The sequence below is a fragment of the Chlorella variabilis genome (assembly GCF_000147415.1).
Source record: "Chlorella variabilis unplaced genomic scaffold CHLNCscaffold_8, whole genome shotgun sequence".
Classification (NCBI taxonomy): Eukaryota; Viridiplantae; Chlorophyta; class Trebouxiophyceae; order Chlorellales; family Chlorellaceae; genus Chlorella; species Chlorella variabilis.
This window is the reverse complement of record NW_005435080.1, coordinates 1,179,659-1,191,335: the sequence shown is the minus strand read 5'-3', so window position 1 is coordinate 1,191,335 and position 11,677 is coordinate 1,179,659. Positions and strand designations below refer to the sequence as shown.

Below are 11,677 nucleotides of genomic sequence, written 5' to 3'. Positions count from 1 at the left end.
GCGCTGTGCTGGTGCTGTTGCCATCCATAGCGGGGTGACTGGCTGTAACACACATGGCTACTCAGCTGCAGCTGCTCTCCGGACACAAGCAGTTGCTTGCCTGGGGGGCTTCGGACGTGGCGGCGGTTTGGGGCTTGGCGGCTTGGGGCGCGGCGGCGGCTTGGGGCGCGGCGGCGGCTTGGGGCGCGGCGGCGGCTTGGGGCGCGGCGGCTTGGGGCTCGGCGGCTTGGGGCTGCCGCAGCAGATCGAGCATATGCGGGTGCATGGTCGGCATGCCACGGTCAGCAGCATGGCAGGGCTGGGAGAAGGGGGCGCTGTGCTGGCGCTTGTGCTAGGTGCTGGTGCTGGTGCTAGTCATGCATCGCGGGTGACTGGCTGTAGCACGCAAGCTACTCAGCGCTGCTCTCCGCGCACAAGCAGTTGCTTGCCTGGGGGTAAAGGTAAAGGTAAAGGTGGGGAAGAGCCTCCACAGGCTTAACTTCCCGGTTTTAACGTCTAGCTTTAGACCATTATTTGATCTGCCCGACGCGCCAAGTGCAGTACCCCCCACTAGTAGTGAATGGGTCCCGGGGAGGCCTGTGCCGAAGCCTTGGCGATTCTAATAGGCGTTCCCGAAGGAATTGGCTTGGATTGGCGCTGAGCCGGTCAGCTATGCCGCGTTTGTCCTCACAAAGTTTCGACATGGGAGGAATCGAACCTGTGCCCTCTCGGAGGGTTTAGACACTAGCTCCAGCGCCTTCAAAGAAGGCCTTTCTTAGCCGCGGCCGGGGCGGCGGCTTGGGGCTCGGCGGCTTAGGCCTCGGCGGCGGCTTTGGGCTGCAGAAAAATGGCGAATGAGCGGTAGCAACGTCGGCAGCACTGGCTGGGCTGGTGCTGGCGCCATTCAGCACGCACGAAGCAGATTGCTTGCCTGGGCGGCCTAGGTGCTTGGCTTGTGTGGGCTTACAGTCTGGTTTCAGCAAGAACAAGCTTGCAGCACAGACTTTGTTGTTCGAGCAAGGAGGGATGAAGCAGTAGAACAACAGGCAGGACAGGCCAACTGACAGGTCACCGAGCGTTTAGTGTGTGAGCGGGCAGGCAGTACTGCATGTCGTGGAGCAGGTGTGGTGCGGTAAGAGCAAAGGGGGTGGACATGAGAGTGGGGGTTCAGGGCGGGACTGCAGGCAGCGCAACGGTGGCGGTCAGCCAGCGCTGGTGACAGGCGGCAGCAAAGGCGGCGAGGCGGCACGGTTTCTGGCGGAGGAAGCGGTGGGGAGGATGGGGCTCAGCAAACAGGTCAGGAAAGTTGAGGCGCAGCGGGGCGTAAAGGGGGCAGGTGAGCAGCATGTGGGGGGCATCTTCAATGCCGTCATGGCAGTGGGGGCAGACTCGCTGCTCTCGGGGGCGCCGCGTCCAGCGGCCGGTCTCTTCCGCGCCCCAATGCGACCCGGTGCGCAGCTGCGCCAGCGCCTCGCGGTCCTGCCGACGCCGTACTGCATCCAGGTAGGTCTCGCGCTGCCCAAACATGGCGGGCGCCAGGTTGAGGGCGCCCACCACGTTGTGCACATAGTGCTCCAGCCGGCTGGCGCCGCCCTTCGCCAGCGCCTCCTGGAGCTGCGCCAGCTGGCGGCGCTGCGCAGCTTCCCCCAGCTCGCCGAGGTCAACAGGTGCTGGCTGCTGCAGGTCCAGCTGCATGCCGACCGCTGCGAGACCGGCCGCCAGCTGGGCAGCCCAGGACTGCTGTGCCAGGGGGTGGGCGCCATCTGCGAGCTGCACGCTGGACAACAGCGCTTGCTGCAACAGGCTGCCGGGACGCTCCTCCAGCGTCTTGTTCCAGAGTTTGGCTGCCCGCCGCAGCCAGCGCTGCCACAGCGGGCGCTCGCCAGTCTCCGCAAGGAGGGCCGCATTGGGGGTGCTCTGCCGGACCCCCAGCAGGTGGCGTAGGTAGCTGAGTTGCAGCTTCTCGGCCGCGCTGCCGGCACTGCCACGATGGCAGCACGCCGCTTTGGCCGCCAGCTGCACGCCCCACACCTCAGCACCATGGGACAGCACCGAGTCCACCATGGTGCCGAAAAGCCGCAGCTGGACGGGCGCCGCCTCGATGCCCACCTCTGCGCAGCGGGTCCGGCAGTTGTGCATAGCCAGGCTTGGGCCTTGGAGGCGGCCTGGGCGGGCGCGGACTAGGCGGCTTCTTGGTTTGAGTCAAGTCGCGTTTTGCGGCGACACCTGCAGACGGAAGAGAGGCGCCGGGAGGAGGAGGGTCGACCGCCCTCTCATCGCTCGCAGTTGCGAGAACAACCATGCCGGTGTCTGAGATGCCGATGAGCAGACATTAATTCAGACGAGCTGGGCTGCATTGCGACACACATGCACTCTGTCCGCTGAGTACTCACCCTCGCCGCTGAGCGCCGCCATCGCAATGGCGGCCACCAGGGCGGCCAGCACCGTCCTCAGCGCCATGACGGCCTGATTTGTGCGGCCTGCAGCGTGAGGGAGGCTGTGGTGAGGGGATGGGTGGCAGAGAGGGGAAAGGGGTGATGGACATTGCGACCCCCCCCCGCTCAACCACATGCAACCGCCACCACAGACTTTCTGGCGGCGCGCCAGTGGCGGCGGAAGTACTGCTACCAACGGGCGTGCAGCATACTATGGCCGGCCAGCGCCTGGCCAAGTGGGCCCGATGGCCTTGGCATTGCCACAGGAGCCAAGAGATGCGGCAGGCCACCGGCCCCCATTCATGATAAGACGGCAGGCACGCACGAGCTCCGTCCTGGAAGGACGTGCAAGGCACTTCCTGGGCGATGCTGCTGCGCCCTCACACCCGTTAATGCCTCAGGCAGCGCTGCACCCACCGGGTTCAGCGAACTATGAAAGCCCTCGAAGGTGGGCCCGCGTCCCCTGCGCAGCAAAGCCCTGCAAACAATCCCCATTCGACGTAGATGAATCAGAAACCAAGCGCACGGCGCTATGGAGCGTAGCAACCCGCGCACTGCCAGTGGCAGGTCGATCACAGTCTCCAACAGTCAGTGAGCTCAGCCCAAGGTGCAGCAGGCAAGATACCTGCCAATCCTGCTGCCAATCAAGGACAATTGCAGTAGGGAGAGTAGAGGTTGGTGCACGAGAAATACTAGTACTCGACGTACTCCACCCTGTGAGGCCAGTTTTGCCTGCTTCCTCCTAGCTCCCAAACCCCTCTCAACCATATCGATCCCCTGACCCCCGCCTCCCCAAACGAACACCGTGATTGGGAGGTGCTGTAGCACGGGGGTGGAGGGGAGGGGGGTGAGCGAGGGGGCACCCCCGTCCTCTGACCCAGGGGGGTGCCGCCGCGGCCACTCTTGCCGCCGCCAGCGGCGGCAACAAGGAGAAGCAGGCAGGAAGAGGGAGGACGAAACCCACCATTCAGGAATGCCTTAAGGCCTTAGGGTCCAGCTCCAATAGCTGCTCCGGGTCAGGCAGCTGCTGTCCAACCCCAGGTCAGAGTCCACCCCTCGGGGAGCTCCCTGCCGCTGGGCGTTGGCCCCGGGCCATACCCCGCCCACCCTGCCTGCATGGTGCTGAGCGAGGGGGACGAAACCTCTGGAGTCCAGCCTGCCCACAGCATTGAAACCCAAGCTCTGCCATCCATGCGCCAAGCGACATCGATCCAATGGCCAGCTGGATCCCTGCAGACCTGCCTGCCAAGGGGGCCAGCCTGGCAGCTGAGCTGAGCTGGTGAACGTGCTGGCTGAGTGCCACGCCAAGCTTAAGGTTTAAAGCGAGTGTCAGAGTTGGACATTCATGTGGAATGAGACCAAACCCCTCAAATACTCAAAATTGGAGCCGGTTACATAGGCTCACCCATACTGCTCGTATGCGCTTCGCGGCCTGAACTGCCCGCCGCCGCCGCCCCTGCCACCTGCGCCGCCCCTGCCCTGTGCGCTGCCGCCGCCGGTGCCGCCTCGACCGCCACTGGGTCGATAGTTGCCGCTGCTGCTGCTCCCGCCGCGACTGCCGCCATCATAACCTGCAGGCGATCATCGCCATGATGGCAAGCGACCATCACTACAGGGGCGAGTGGCAGCAGCCAGCCCTGTGTGTGCCGCAGCTCTAGATTGCACGGCCGCCACTGAAACCCTCACACCCAGCCACTCCTTGCAGGCCTCACCCACCCACCCTTCCAGGCGCTCTTCAGCGGGGCTGGGTAGTCCACACCAATCTGCACCCCCGCCGCCGCCTGCTCCTCGCGGCTCATCAGCCAGGGCTCATGGATGCGCCTTGCCGGCACGCACGCCAGCTCCGGCACCCAGGTACGGATGTACTGCCCCTCACTGTCATAGTCCTGCACCGCCCATGCAGCAGCATCGATTCTGGGGATGGTCGCGGGGGCCAGCAAGGAGCTCGGCGGAGGCTTGTGCAGGGGGCCCGGGCAAGCAGGCAAGGGGCGAGCGCGTGCATGGGGGATGAGCACGACGAGCAGCTGGCTGGCACCTTGCTCTGCTTGGTGATGTTGAACTTGTTGACTCGCCCGCCGGTGAGCCCCGCCGCAGCAACCCAGTTGCCCCAGTTGCTTCAGCCAGGCAGGGGCGGGGAGGTGGGGAGGCACCAGGTGAGACGGCCGCGGCGGCACGCTGACATGCTGCCACCTCAGCATGCAGAGCGCAAGCGCCTCCTGCCCTCCCCCCCCCGCTGTTTCCGCTGCCTGCACATCCGCCCCCGACCTTCTCTGCCTCGCCCCTCACCCACCCATCCACACACACACACACATGTACACATGCACACACCACCACCGCCCTACCCCACCTGCACACGTCATAATCCAGCAGCAGGTGCTCAAACCAGTCGGCGCCGCGCCGCCAGTCCACCCCCAGGTCCAGAGCCAGGAAGGAGGCCACGTTCTGGCGGCCACGATTGGACATGAAGCCTGCAGGGGAGGAGTGCGTGAGGAGGTGGGCGTGGTGGGGCAGTTCAGGGGGTCCGGGGTGGCGCGGCGGTGGCGGGGTGCTGGTGCGTGGCGAGTGCAACTCGCACACCACAAGCCAGGAGCAGCGCCCGGATGCGCATCGGCCTGCCGCCTGCTGGACGGCTCTTGCCTGTGGCCCTCAGCTCCCGCTGGTTGGCATCCACCAGCGGCCAGCCCGTCCTGCCTTCCTTCCAGCGCCGCAGCGCCTCGGCATCATTGGACCACTGCGGAGCCTGCATGCCGCGCCAGAGCAGCAGCCACCAAAGTGTGCGATGGGATGCAGCCGCGGCTGTGGGCCTGCAGCCGCATGGCAAGGTGGGGAGAGGGCAGGCACAAGCTGCTGGCAGCCAGCAGCGGCGGCCCCGGCAGCGCCAGCCCACCTGGCCGGTGGTTCCACCCTCCAAGAAGATCTTGCTGCCGTGCTTGAGCGCAAAGAACCTGAGGGCCGGGGCAGGCGCCACGAGGCGCCGGAGCAGGCTCAAACGGTGCACCAGACAGCACGCTGCCCATGCTGTGGCCGCTGCCGCGCCGCCACTGCCACTGCCGCCGCTGCTGCCGCTGCTGCTGCTGCTGCATCAGGTCCCCACTGCCCCTCAGGTCCCCGCTGCCCCTCCGTCACTATTCACCACCAACGCCCCACCTGTAAAAGTCCCGCCAGATGAGTTCAAACACAACCCAGTAGGTTGATTTGTTGGCGGTGCCCGTCTGCCGCTCGTAGCGCTTGATGTCGTAGTACACGCTGCGCGGCGACAGGCAGCCGTGGGCCAGCCAGGGCGCCAGCTTGGTGGAGTAGTCCCCGCCTGCAGGGGGCAGGGGAGCGGGGGCAGTGAATAGAAAGGGTGCGAGGGAAGACAGGGAGGGGGCAGCGGCCAGGCAGCGCAGACGTTTGGCATGGAACACTCCTGGCACCAGCGGCCACTGGGCGCGCAGGAGCGCGGCACTACCGCACGGCTGCCCCCCCTGCCTGCTGCCCAGGGGCTGCCCCTCCCCCTGCCCACCCAGCCAGCCCTCTCACCCAGCATGCCGTTGCGGGTGTCAAAGTAGGTGGCCACCAGGTTGGAGTCGAAGAGGTAGTAGCGCAGCCGGGCCAGCGCCGCGCTCTCCCCGCCCTCAAAGTCGAGCACCGCCTGATGAGCAGCACAGCACAGCACAGCATGTCACAGCACAGCACAGCACAGCACAGCACAGCGCAGCACCGAAAGCTCCGCCTGCCAGTCCCTCCGGTTCGGTCCATGCCAGCACACACCCGGGCCGTGCCGCGGCTCACCCGTGTGTCTCGCTGTGGGCTAGCCAGCTGCGGGTGGCCCTCTGGCACCACAGCATTCAGATCCTCCACACGCTGCGGCTCAAACGCCAGCCGCGCCGCCTCCAGGCCGGCCGGGAGCGGAAGTGCGCCTGGCGCCGGCGCGGGGAAGGGCTTGCGCACCTGGCAGCGGTCTTCGCACTGCACGCCAGTGGCGGCAACAGTCACCAGGCTGGCAGGCGACGCATGTGCAGGTGTATGGCCCAAGGCTGCCAAGCACAGGTGTGCCAATTGCTGCCCCTGGAAGCATGGCACGGGCCCAGCCATCGCGAACCCCACACTTGCCGGTGCCAAACTGCCCACCTTCTGCTTGAAGGGAGTGAAGACATCTGGCATGTCGCGCAGGCCCTCCCTGAAGGGCAGGTCCTCCAGATGGTACATGGTACTGCCCCAGTACAGGTCCAGCTTCCCGCCAGCAGCCACCACAGCCGACTTGACCTGCTTGGGCGGTTGATGGTGCAGCGCAAGGGTTTTTTATGTTAGGTGCGTGGGCGGGGGGGAATGATTCATGGAGACACTATCTTGTTGCAAGGTTCCTCGCCCAGTTCCTGCATGCCAGCCCAATGCCGGCACACTGCCAGCCCAGTGTTCAAGCATGCAGCTTGCACCTTCTTCTCGATCGCCAGCTCCTCACTGGTCACCTCGCTCTGAGCCAGCACGCACGTCTGGAGGCCGCTGCCGCGCTGCGCCATCAGGCCGGGCAGCACCTGCAGCGGCGGGAGGCCCCAGGACGTGAGCAGGCACCCCGCCCAGCCGCCTTCTGACGTCGCCCCCCAGCCAGCCAGCTAGCCGAGATGGAAGCGCCCAGGCCTGCGCTCACCTGACTTGCGCTGTGCAGTGCGCTACTGCCTGCATGCCCCGCCTGCCCCACGCACGGATCCGCCCAGCACTGCCAGCCCAGCCAGCCAGCTACACAGCCAGCTACGCAGCCAGGCCTCACCTCCTCGGGCCTGCCCATGCAGATGAGCAGGTCGCTGCCCAGGGCGCGCAGCCGGGCCTTGAGGTCCCGCACGCTTTCCAGCAGGAAGCGCGCCCTGAACTGCCCCGTCTTTGGGCTGCCCCAGGCGCTGGCCTGGAAGTAGCGCGGGTCAAAGCAGAACAGCGGCAGCACCTGCAGCAGCAGCAAGGGCAGCAGCGGGCAGCAGCAGGGATGAGGAGCAGCCAGGAGGGCGGGGTGGCAGCTGGAGTTGCATGGTATGGGCCCAGGCCGGGCGTAGGGGACTCAGGATGCATCGCCCACCGCACCTCTGCCACCTGGCCCGCTTCCACCCGGCGCGCCGCCTCATGCACGATGGCATTGTCGTGCAGGCGAAGGTCGGTGCCCCGAAACCAGATGACGGCACGGTTGCCGCTGCCGCCGCCTGCTGCGCCGGCGCCGCCGCTCTGCATCCTTGCTTGCACGGCAACCGCAACAAGCGCGCCTGGCGAGGTGCGGCAGCGGACGGGTGGCCTCCTGGATGCTGCTGTGCGACAGGCGGACAACTCTGTGAAGGCGCGCCCAAGCATCCAATCGACACCCCTCCCCGCCGGCCAAATGGTTGATGTGTGAGATATAAGAACTATTATGCTGCACATTGTGGTTTGGGATGGGCTTTCAGAAATTTTCGTGCCCTGCTGCGTCTGCTATGCTTCGTTGGCCGGTCGGCCGAACATCCTGCGCTTTGAACCGTGGGTAGGCATCAGATCAGGACGCCTCCAGGATCGGATCCAGCTTGCCACATCGGCGCCAGGCGACCAGCCAACGAACGCAAATGCTTGAGGGGCGGTAGCAGGGGCCCAGGCCTCTCTCGCGGCACCCAGAGGCCATGGCGGGCCTGGAGTTTGTGCCGGCGCTGTCGCTTGTCGGCCTGCTGCTCTGCGGCTGGCTCTTCCTGCGGTCGACCATACTGACGCACTACGACGCCAGACACCGCCGCAACTCCGTCGTGCAGCTGCTCTTCGCGGCGGTCTTCGCCCTGTCAGCCAACCTCCTGCAGCTGCTGGTTTTCGAGATCCTGGACCTCATGGACCCGGGGTGCGCAGCAGCAAAGCGCAGGGGGCGGCACGGGGAATGGCGGCGCGGCGGCGCGCCGGCAGTTTCCCGCCCGCTGCCGTCGCCTCCCGCCTGCAGCGACGCCTGCTGCTGCGCTGTGCCAGGGGAGGGGGAGGGGTGTGGGGCGCGTGGAGCACCGCAGCGGCCAGCACTCAAGTCAGCCGCATGGCAGCTGCGCACCCAGCGCTGTTCCCTGCCGACTTTTCCAGGCCCATGCCTGCCTGCCTGCCTGCCCGCCTGCCCCGCCTGCAGGGTGCGCAAGCTCAACTGGCGCTTTGACATCGTCTCCATGCTGTGCCTGCTGCTGCTGGTCCTGCCCTACTACCACTCCTACGTCGCCCTCTCATCCAAGCTGCCGCCGCTCAAGGCGTGCGCGGGCGCCGCCGTCCTGCTGGCGGCCGGCCTCTGCGCCTTCTGGCGGCTGGGCGGCGTGGTGCCGGGGATCCCGGCGGGGCACGGCCGCCTCTTGACGATGCTGGAGGTGGGCTGGGCTGGCTGCCGTACTGTGGAGTGGCTGGCGCTGCTTGTGGCGGCCTGTGGCGCTGCTGTTCCTGTGTGTGCGGTCCCTCGCCTGTGTGGCGTGGCTGTGGCGGGCCCTGCAGCCAGCCGCACGTTTCGGGCCGTCTGACGCCGCCGGCACGCCTCCCCTGGCGCTGGGCGCCCCCGCCGCCGCTCCCGCAGGTGGTGAGCCGTGTGGGGGTGCTGGGAATCATCCTGGTGGGAGTACTGTCGGGCTATGGCTCAGTGTCAGTCCCCTTCTCTTACATCACACTCTTCATCCGCCCCGTGGAGAGGTGAGGCGGCGGCAGCGGTGGTGGTGGGCGGGGCAGGGGCGCCTGTGCCCTGCCTGCAGCAGCCTGCTGTGCGGTTGGGGTGACCGACGCTGCTGGCTCGGAGGGCGCAGGCTGGGCGGCTGTGTGAGTGCAAAGCTGACGGTGCGCATGTCGCTTCTCTCCACCACCTTCTTGTCGCCGCACCACACCACACCCAAGCGCGCCCCCGCTCTGGCTGGCTGGCAGGGCGGAGATAGCGGCGATGGAGTCGCAGCTGCGGCACACGGTGGACACGATAGCGCAGAAGCGGAGAAACATGGCGGGGCTGCAGCAGGAGATAGAGATACAGGCAGGCGTCGCGCGGGGCTGCGCTGGGGCGGGCCGGTGGCTGGATGTGACGAGGGGCCAGCCAGCACCTGCTGCCCATGCATGTGGGGCTGCTGCTGCTCCTGTGGCGAGAAGGGTCAGGCCTGGCTGGCCGTGCCTGCGTGCAGGAGGCGTCTGGCAAGGCGCCACAGCGCTCCTTCTTCGGCCGCGTGCTGGCGGCGGTGGGCGGGGGGCCGGCGGACCCGCGCCAGGTGCTGGGCAAGCTGCAGGCAGAGGTGGTGGGGCTCGAGCGGTTGCGGCAGGCGCTGCACGCGGGTGAGCGCGGGCCCGCCGCCTCCTGCCTGCCCCTTCGTCTCCTGTGCGCCACCCGCCGTGCCCCGCCGCCCGCCACCACCACCCCGCCTCTGTGCCTCACCTGCCTGCCCCGCCTGCCTCTCGTGCCGCACGCCCAGACGTGATCGACCTGAGGCGGGAGCACCAGCGGGCGGTGCTGGCGCGCACGCTGTATGGCCACGTGCAGAACCTGCTGGGCTACATACTGTCGCTGTACTGCATATACAGGTGGGCTGTACTGCATGTACAGGTGGGCGGCTGGCGCGTGTGTGCTTGGGGTTGTGGGCTGGTTACATCATGTATCATGTGGGCCGGCGCTTGGGGGTGCCCGTGCTTGGGGTTGTGGACTGGTTATGTTGCTCGGTCCCAGGGGTGGGTGGTCGGGCAGACAGGCGGCCTCGGGTGGGCACATATGCGGCCTGGCAGCGGTGGGCAGGAGCCTGCAGCCCTTCCCCACCGCACCGCACTGCTTCGCTCCCCATCCCTTTCCGCCACCGTTGCCCGCCCCCCTGCCCCTGCCCCTGCGCCTGCGCCTGCAGGATGTTTGCCAGCGTGCGGGCGCTGCTGTTTGGGGAGGACCTGTCGTCCGACCCGGTCAGCAAGACGATAGGCCAGGTGCTGCGCTTCTTCTCTGGCGGCCACCTGTCCATCGACGTCCTCCACTTCTCGCAGTACCTCACCCTGGCATTCATCGGCTTCATCTCCATTTCCAGCCTGCGGTGAGCGGGGCTGGGGGCTGGGGGCGGGGCGGGGAGGGGAGGTGGTGATGGGTGGGAAGGCTGGAGCAGCTCAGGGGCCGTGCATGGCAGCCGGGGTGGTGCAGCAGTTGCCAGCCCAAGGGCATCGCCATCCCATACTTAACATGCCGCGGCTGCCATGCTGTTCTGCACTCAGCACCTGCCTTGGCCGCCGTGTGGTCCCCCTCCCCCCCCTGGGACCGATGCCGCAGCGGCTTCCTGAAGCACATGGAGCGCTTCTTCATCGGCCTGTCTGCCGGCAACGCCACCACCATGGTGCTGGTCACAACGGAGCTGCTGGGCTTCTACACCATCTCCACCATGCTGCTGCTGAGGTGGGGGTGGGTGGGATGCGGTACAGCAGTACAGCAGTACAGTACAACACACAGCACAGCCGTGGGTCACGTTCTGCGGGCGCGCCGGGGCAGCCCTCCCATGCCGCTGCCGTGTGCCGCTGCCGGCATCCCTTTCTGCCACGCACGCTCGGCCAGCCTGCAGCTTCTCAGCCCTGGCATTCCTGCCTGTACCCGGCCGCCCCCGGTACTGCAGGCGGCAGCTGCCCCGCAACTACCGTGGCATCATCAGCGACGCCATCGGCGGCGAGATGGAGTTTGACATGCTGCACCGCTGGTTCAACTCGACCTTCCTCATCTCTGCCTCCCTCTCCCTGCTCCTCTTCTACGGCCTGCTGCGCCAGAAGCGGCAGGAGGCCAGCGACCGCCTGCCGCTGTACATCACGCCCAGCCTGCAGGGCGGCCATGAGGCCAGCAGAACCTGGTAGCGGGCGGGCAGCCCGGTCTGCGGCGGCTGCCATTCGATTCTTTTGCTGGCCCCGCTGGCAGCCCTGTAAAACATGTGCAGTGGGTGGGGGCTGGAGCCACCGGTGGCGTTACGCACGGTGCTGGGGAGGTCGAAGGAATGAGCAGTGCCAACGGTCAAGCAATCAAATGGAGCAGAAGCAGGCGCGCCACCGCCGAGCACCGCGGAGGAGGAACGGCAGGGCGAGCTGTCACTGGTGTGAGCCGCCGCCGCCGCTCCAGCTGCGGGCCGGAGGAGCTGCCCATCACTTGGTCACCTTGAACGACTTGACCTGCTTCAGAAGCGCTTTGGCCTCCTCGTTGTGCTCAAAGTGGTCGCGCACCTGCGCAGGGAAGGGGAGGGTGTGCAGGGGAGGCGGGTAGGCAGGGAGGCAGATCAGCATCAGGGCCATACAGGGCCGCCAGGTGTGGCACAAAAACGCATGGGGGTGGG

At 66.9% G+C, this 11,677-nt stretch overlaps 3 protein-coding genes across 3 annotated transcripts in view; 1 reads left to right on the top strand and 2 right to left on the bottom strand.

Annotated features, from left to right (window-relative positions):
* CHLNCDRAFT_51884 (hypothetical protein) overlaps window positions 1–7,613 on the bottom strand; it is a gene marked incomplete at both ends in the record, with an annotated part of 8,431 nt that extends 818 nt beyond the window's left edge. The window contains 17 exons of the mRNA XM_005848261.1: window positions 1,200–2,090; window positions 2,161–2,205; window positions 2,373–2,476; window positions 3,108–3,233; window positions 3,820–3,985; window positions 4,135–4,300; window positions 4,450–4,528; window positions 4,762–4,882; window positions 4,992–5,154; window positions 5,302–5,359; window positions 5,562–5,721; window positions 5,937–6,048; window positions 6,189–6,365; window positions 6,528–6,662; window positions 6,833–6,931; window positions 7,165–7,335; window positions 7,470–7,613. Coding sequence (XP_005848323.1) covers window positions 1,200–2,090; window positions 2,161–2,205; window positions 2,373–2,476; window positions 3,108–3,233; window positions 3,820–3,985; window positions 4,135–4,300; window positions 4,450–4,528; window positions 4,762–4,882; window positions 4,992–5,154; window positions 5,302–5,359; window positions 5,562–5,721; window positions 5,937–6,048; window positions 6,189–6,365; window positions 6,528–6,662; window positions 6,833–6,931; window positions 7,165–7,335; window positions 7,470–7,613 — 2,917 coding nt within the window. The remainder of the gene's footprint in view (window positions 1–1,199; window positions 2,091–2,160; window positions 2,206–2,372; window positions 2,477–3,107; window positions 3,234–3,819; window positions 3,986–4,134; window positions 4,301–4,449; window positions 4,529–4,761; window positions 4,883–4,991; window positions 5,155–5,301; window positions 5,360–5,561; window positions 5,722–5,936; window positions 6,049–6,188; window positions 6,366–6,527; window positions 6,663–6,832; window positions 6,932–7,164; window positions 7,336–7,469) is intronic.
* A 416-nt stretch (window positions 7,614–8,029) lies between these two features.
* Window positions 8,030–11,207, top strand: CHLNCDRAFT_144997 (hypothetical protein; the record flags this gene model as incomplete). The annotated part of the gene is made up of 9 exons (XM_005848451.1): window positions 8,030–8,238; window positions 8,509–8,737; window positions 8,938–9,050; window positions 9,276–9,384; window positions 9,524–9,671; window positions 9,809–9,917; window positions 10,229–10,408; window positions 10,639–10,761; window positions 10,976–11,207. 9 exons carry the CDS (start codon window positions 8,030–8,032, stop codon window positions 11,205–11,207), a joined length of 1,452 nt encoding a protein of 483 aa, XP_005848513.1.
* A 92-nt stretch (window positions 11,208–11,299) lies between these two features.
* CHLNCDRAFT_30844 (hypothetical protein) overlaps window positions 11,300–11,677 on the bottom strand; it is a 3,028-nt gene continuing 2,650 nt past the window's right edge. Inside the window, exon 9 of the mRNA XM_005848260.1 lies at window positions 11,300–11,576. Coding sequence (XP_005848322.1) covers window positions 11,490–11,576 — 87 coding nt within the window. The 3' untranslated portion in view covers window positions 11,300–11,489. The remainder of the gene's footprint in view (window positions 11,577–11,677) is intronic.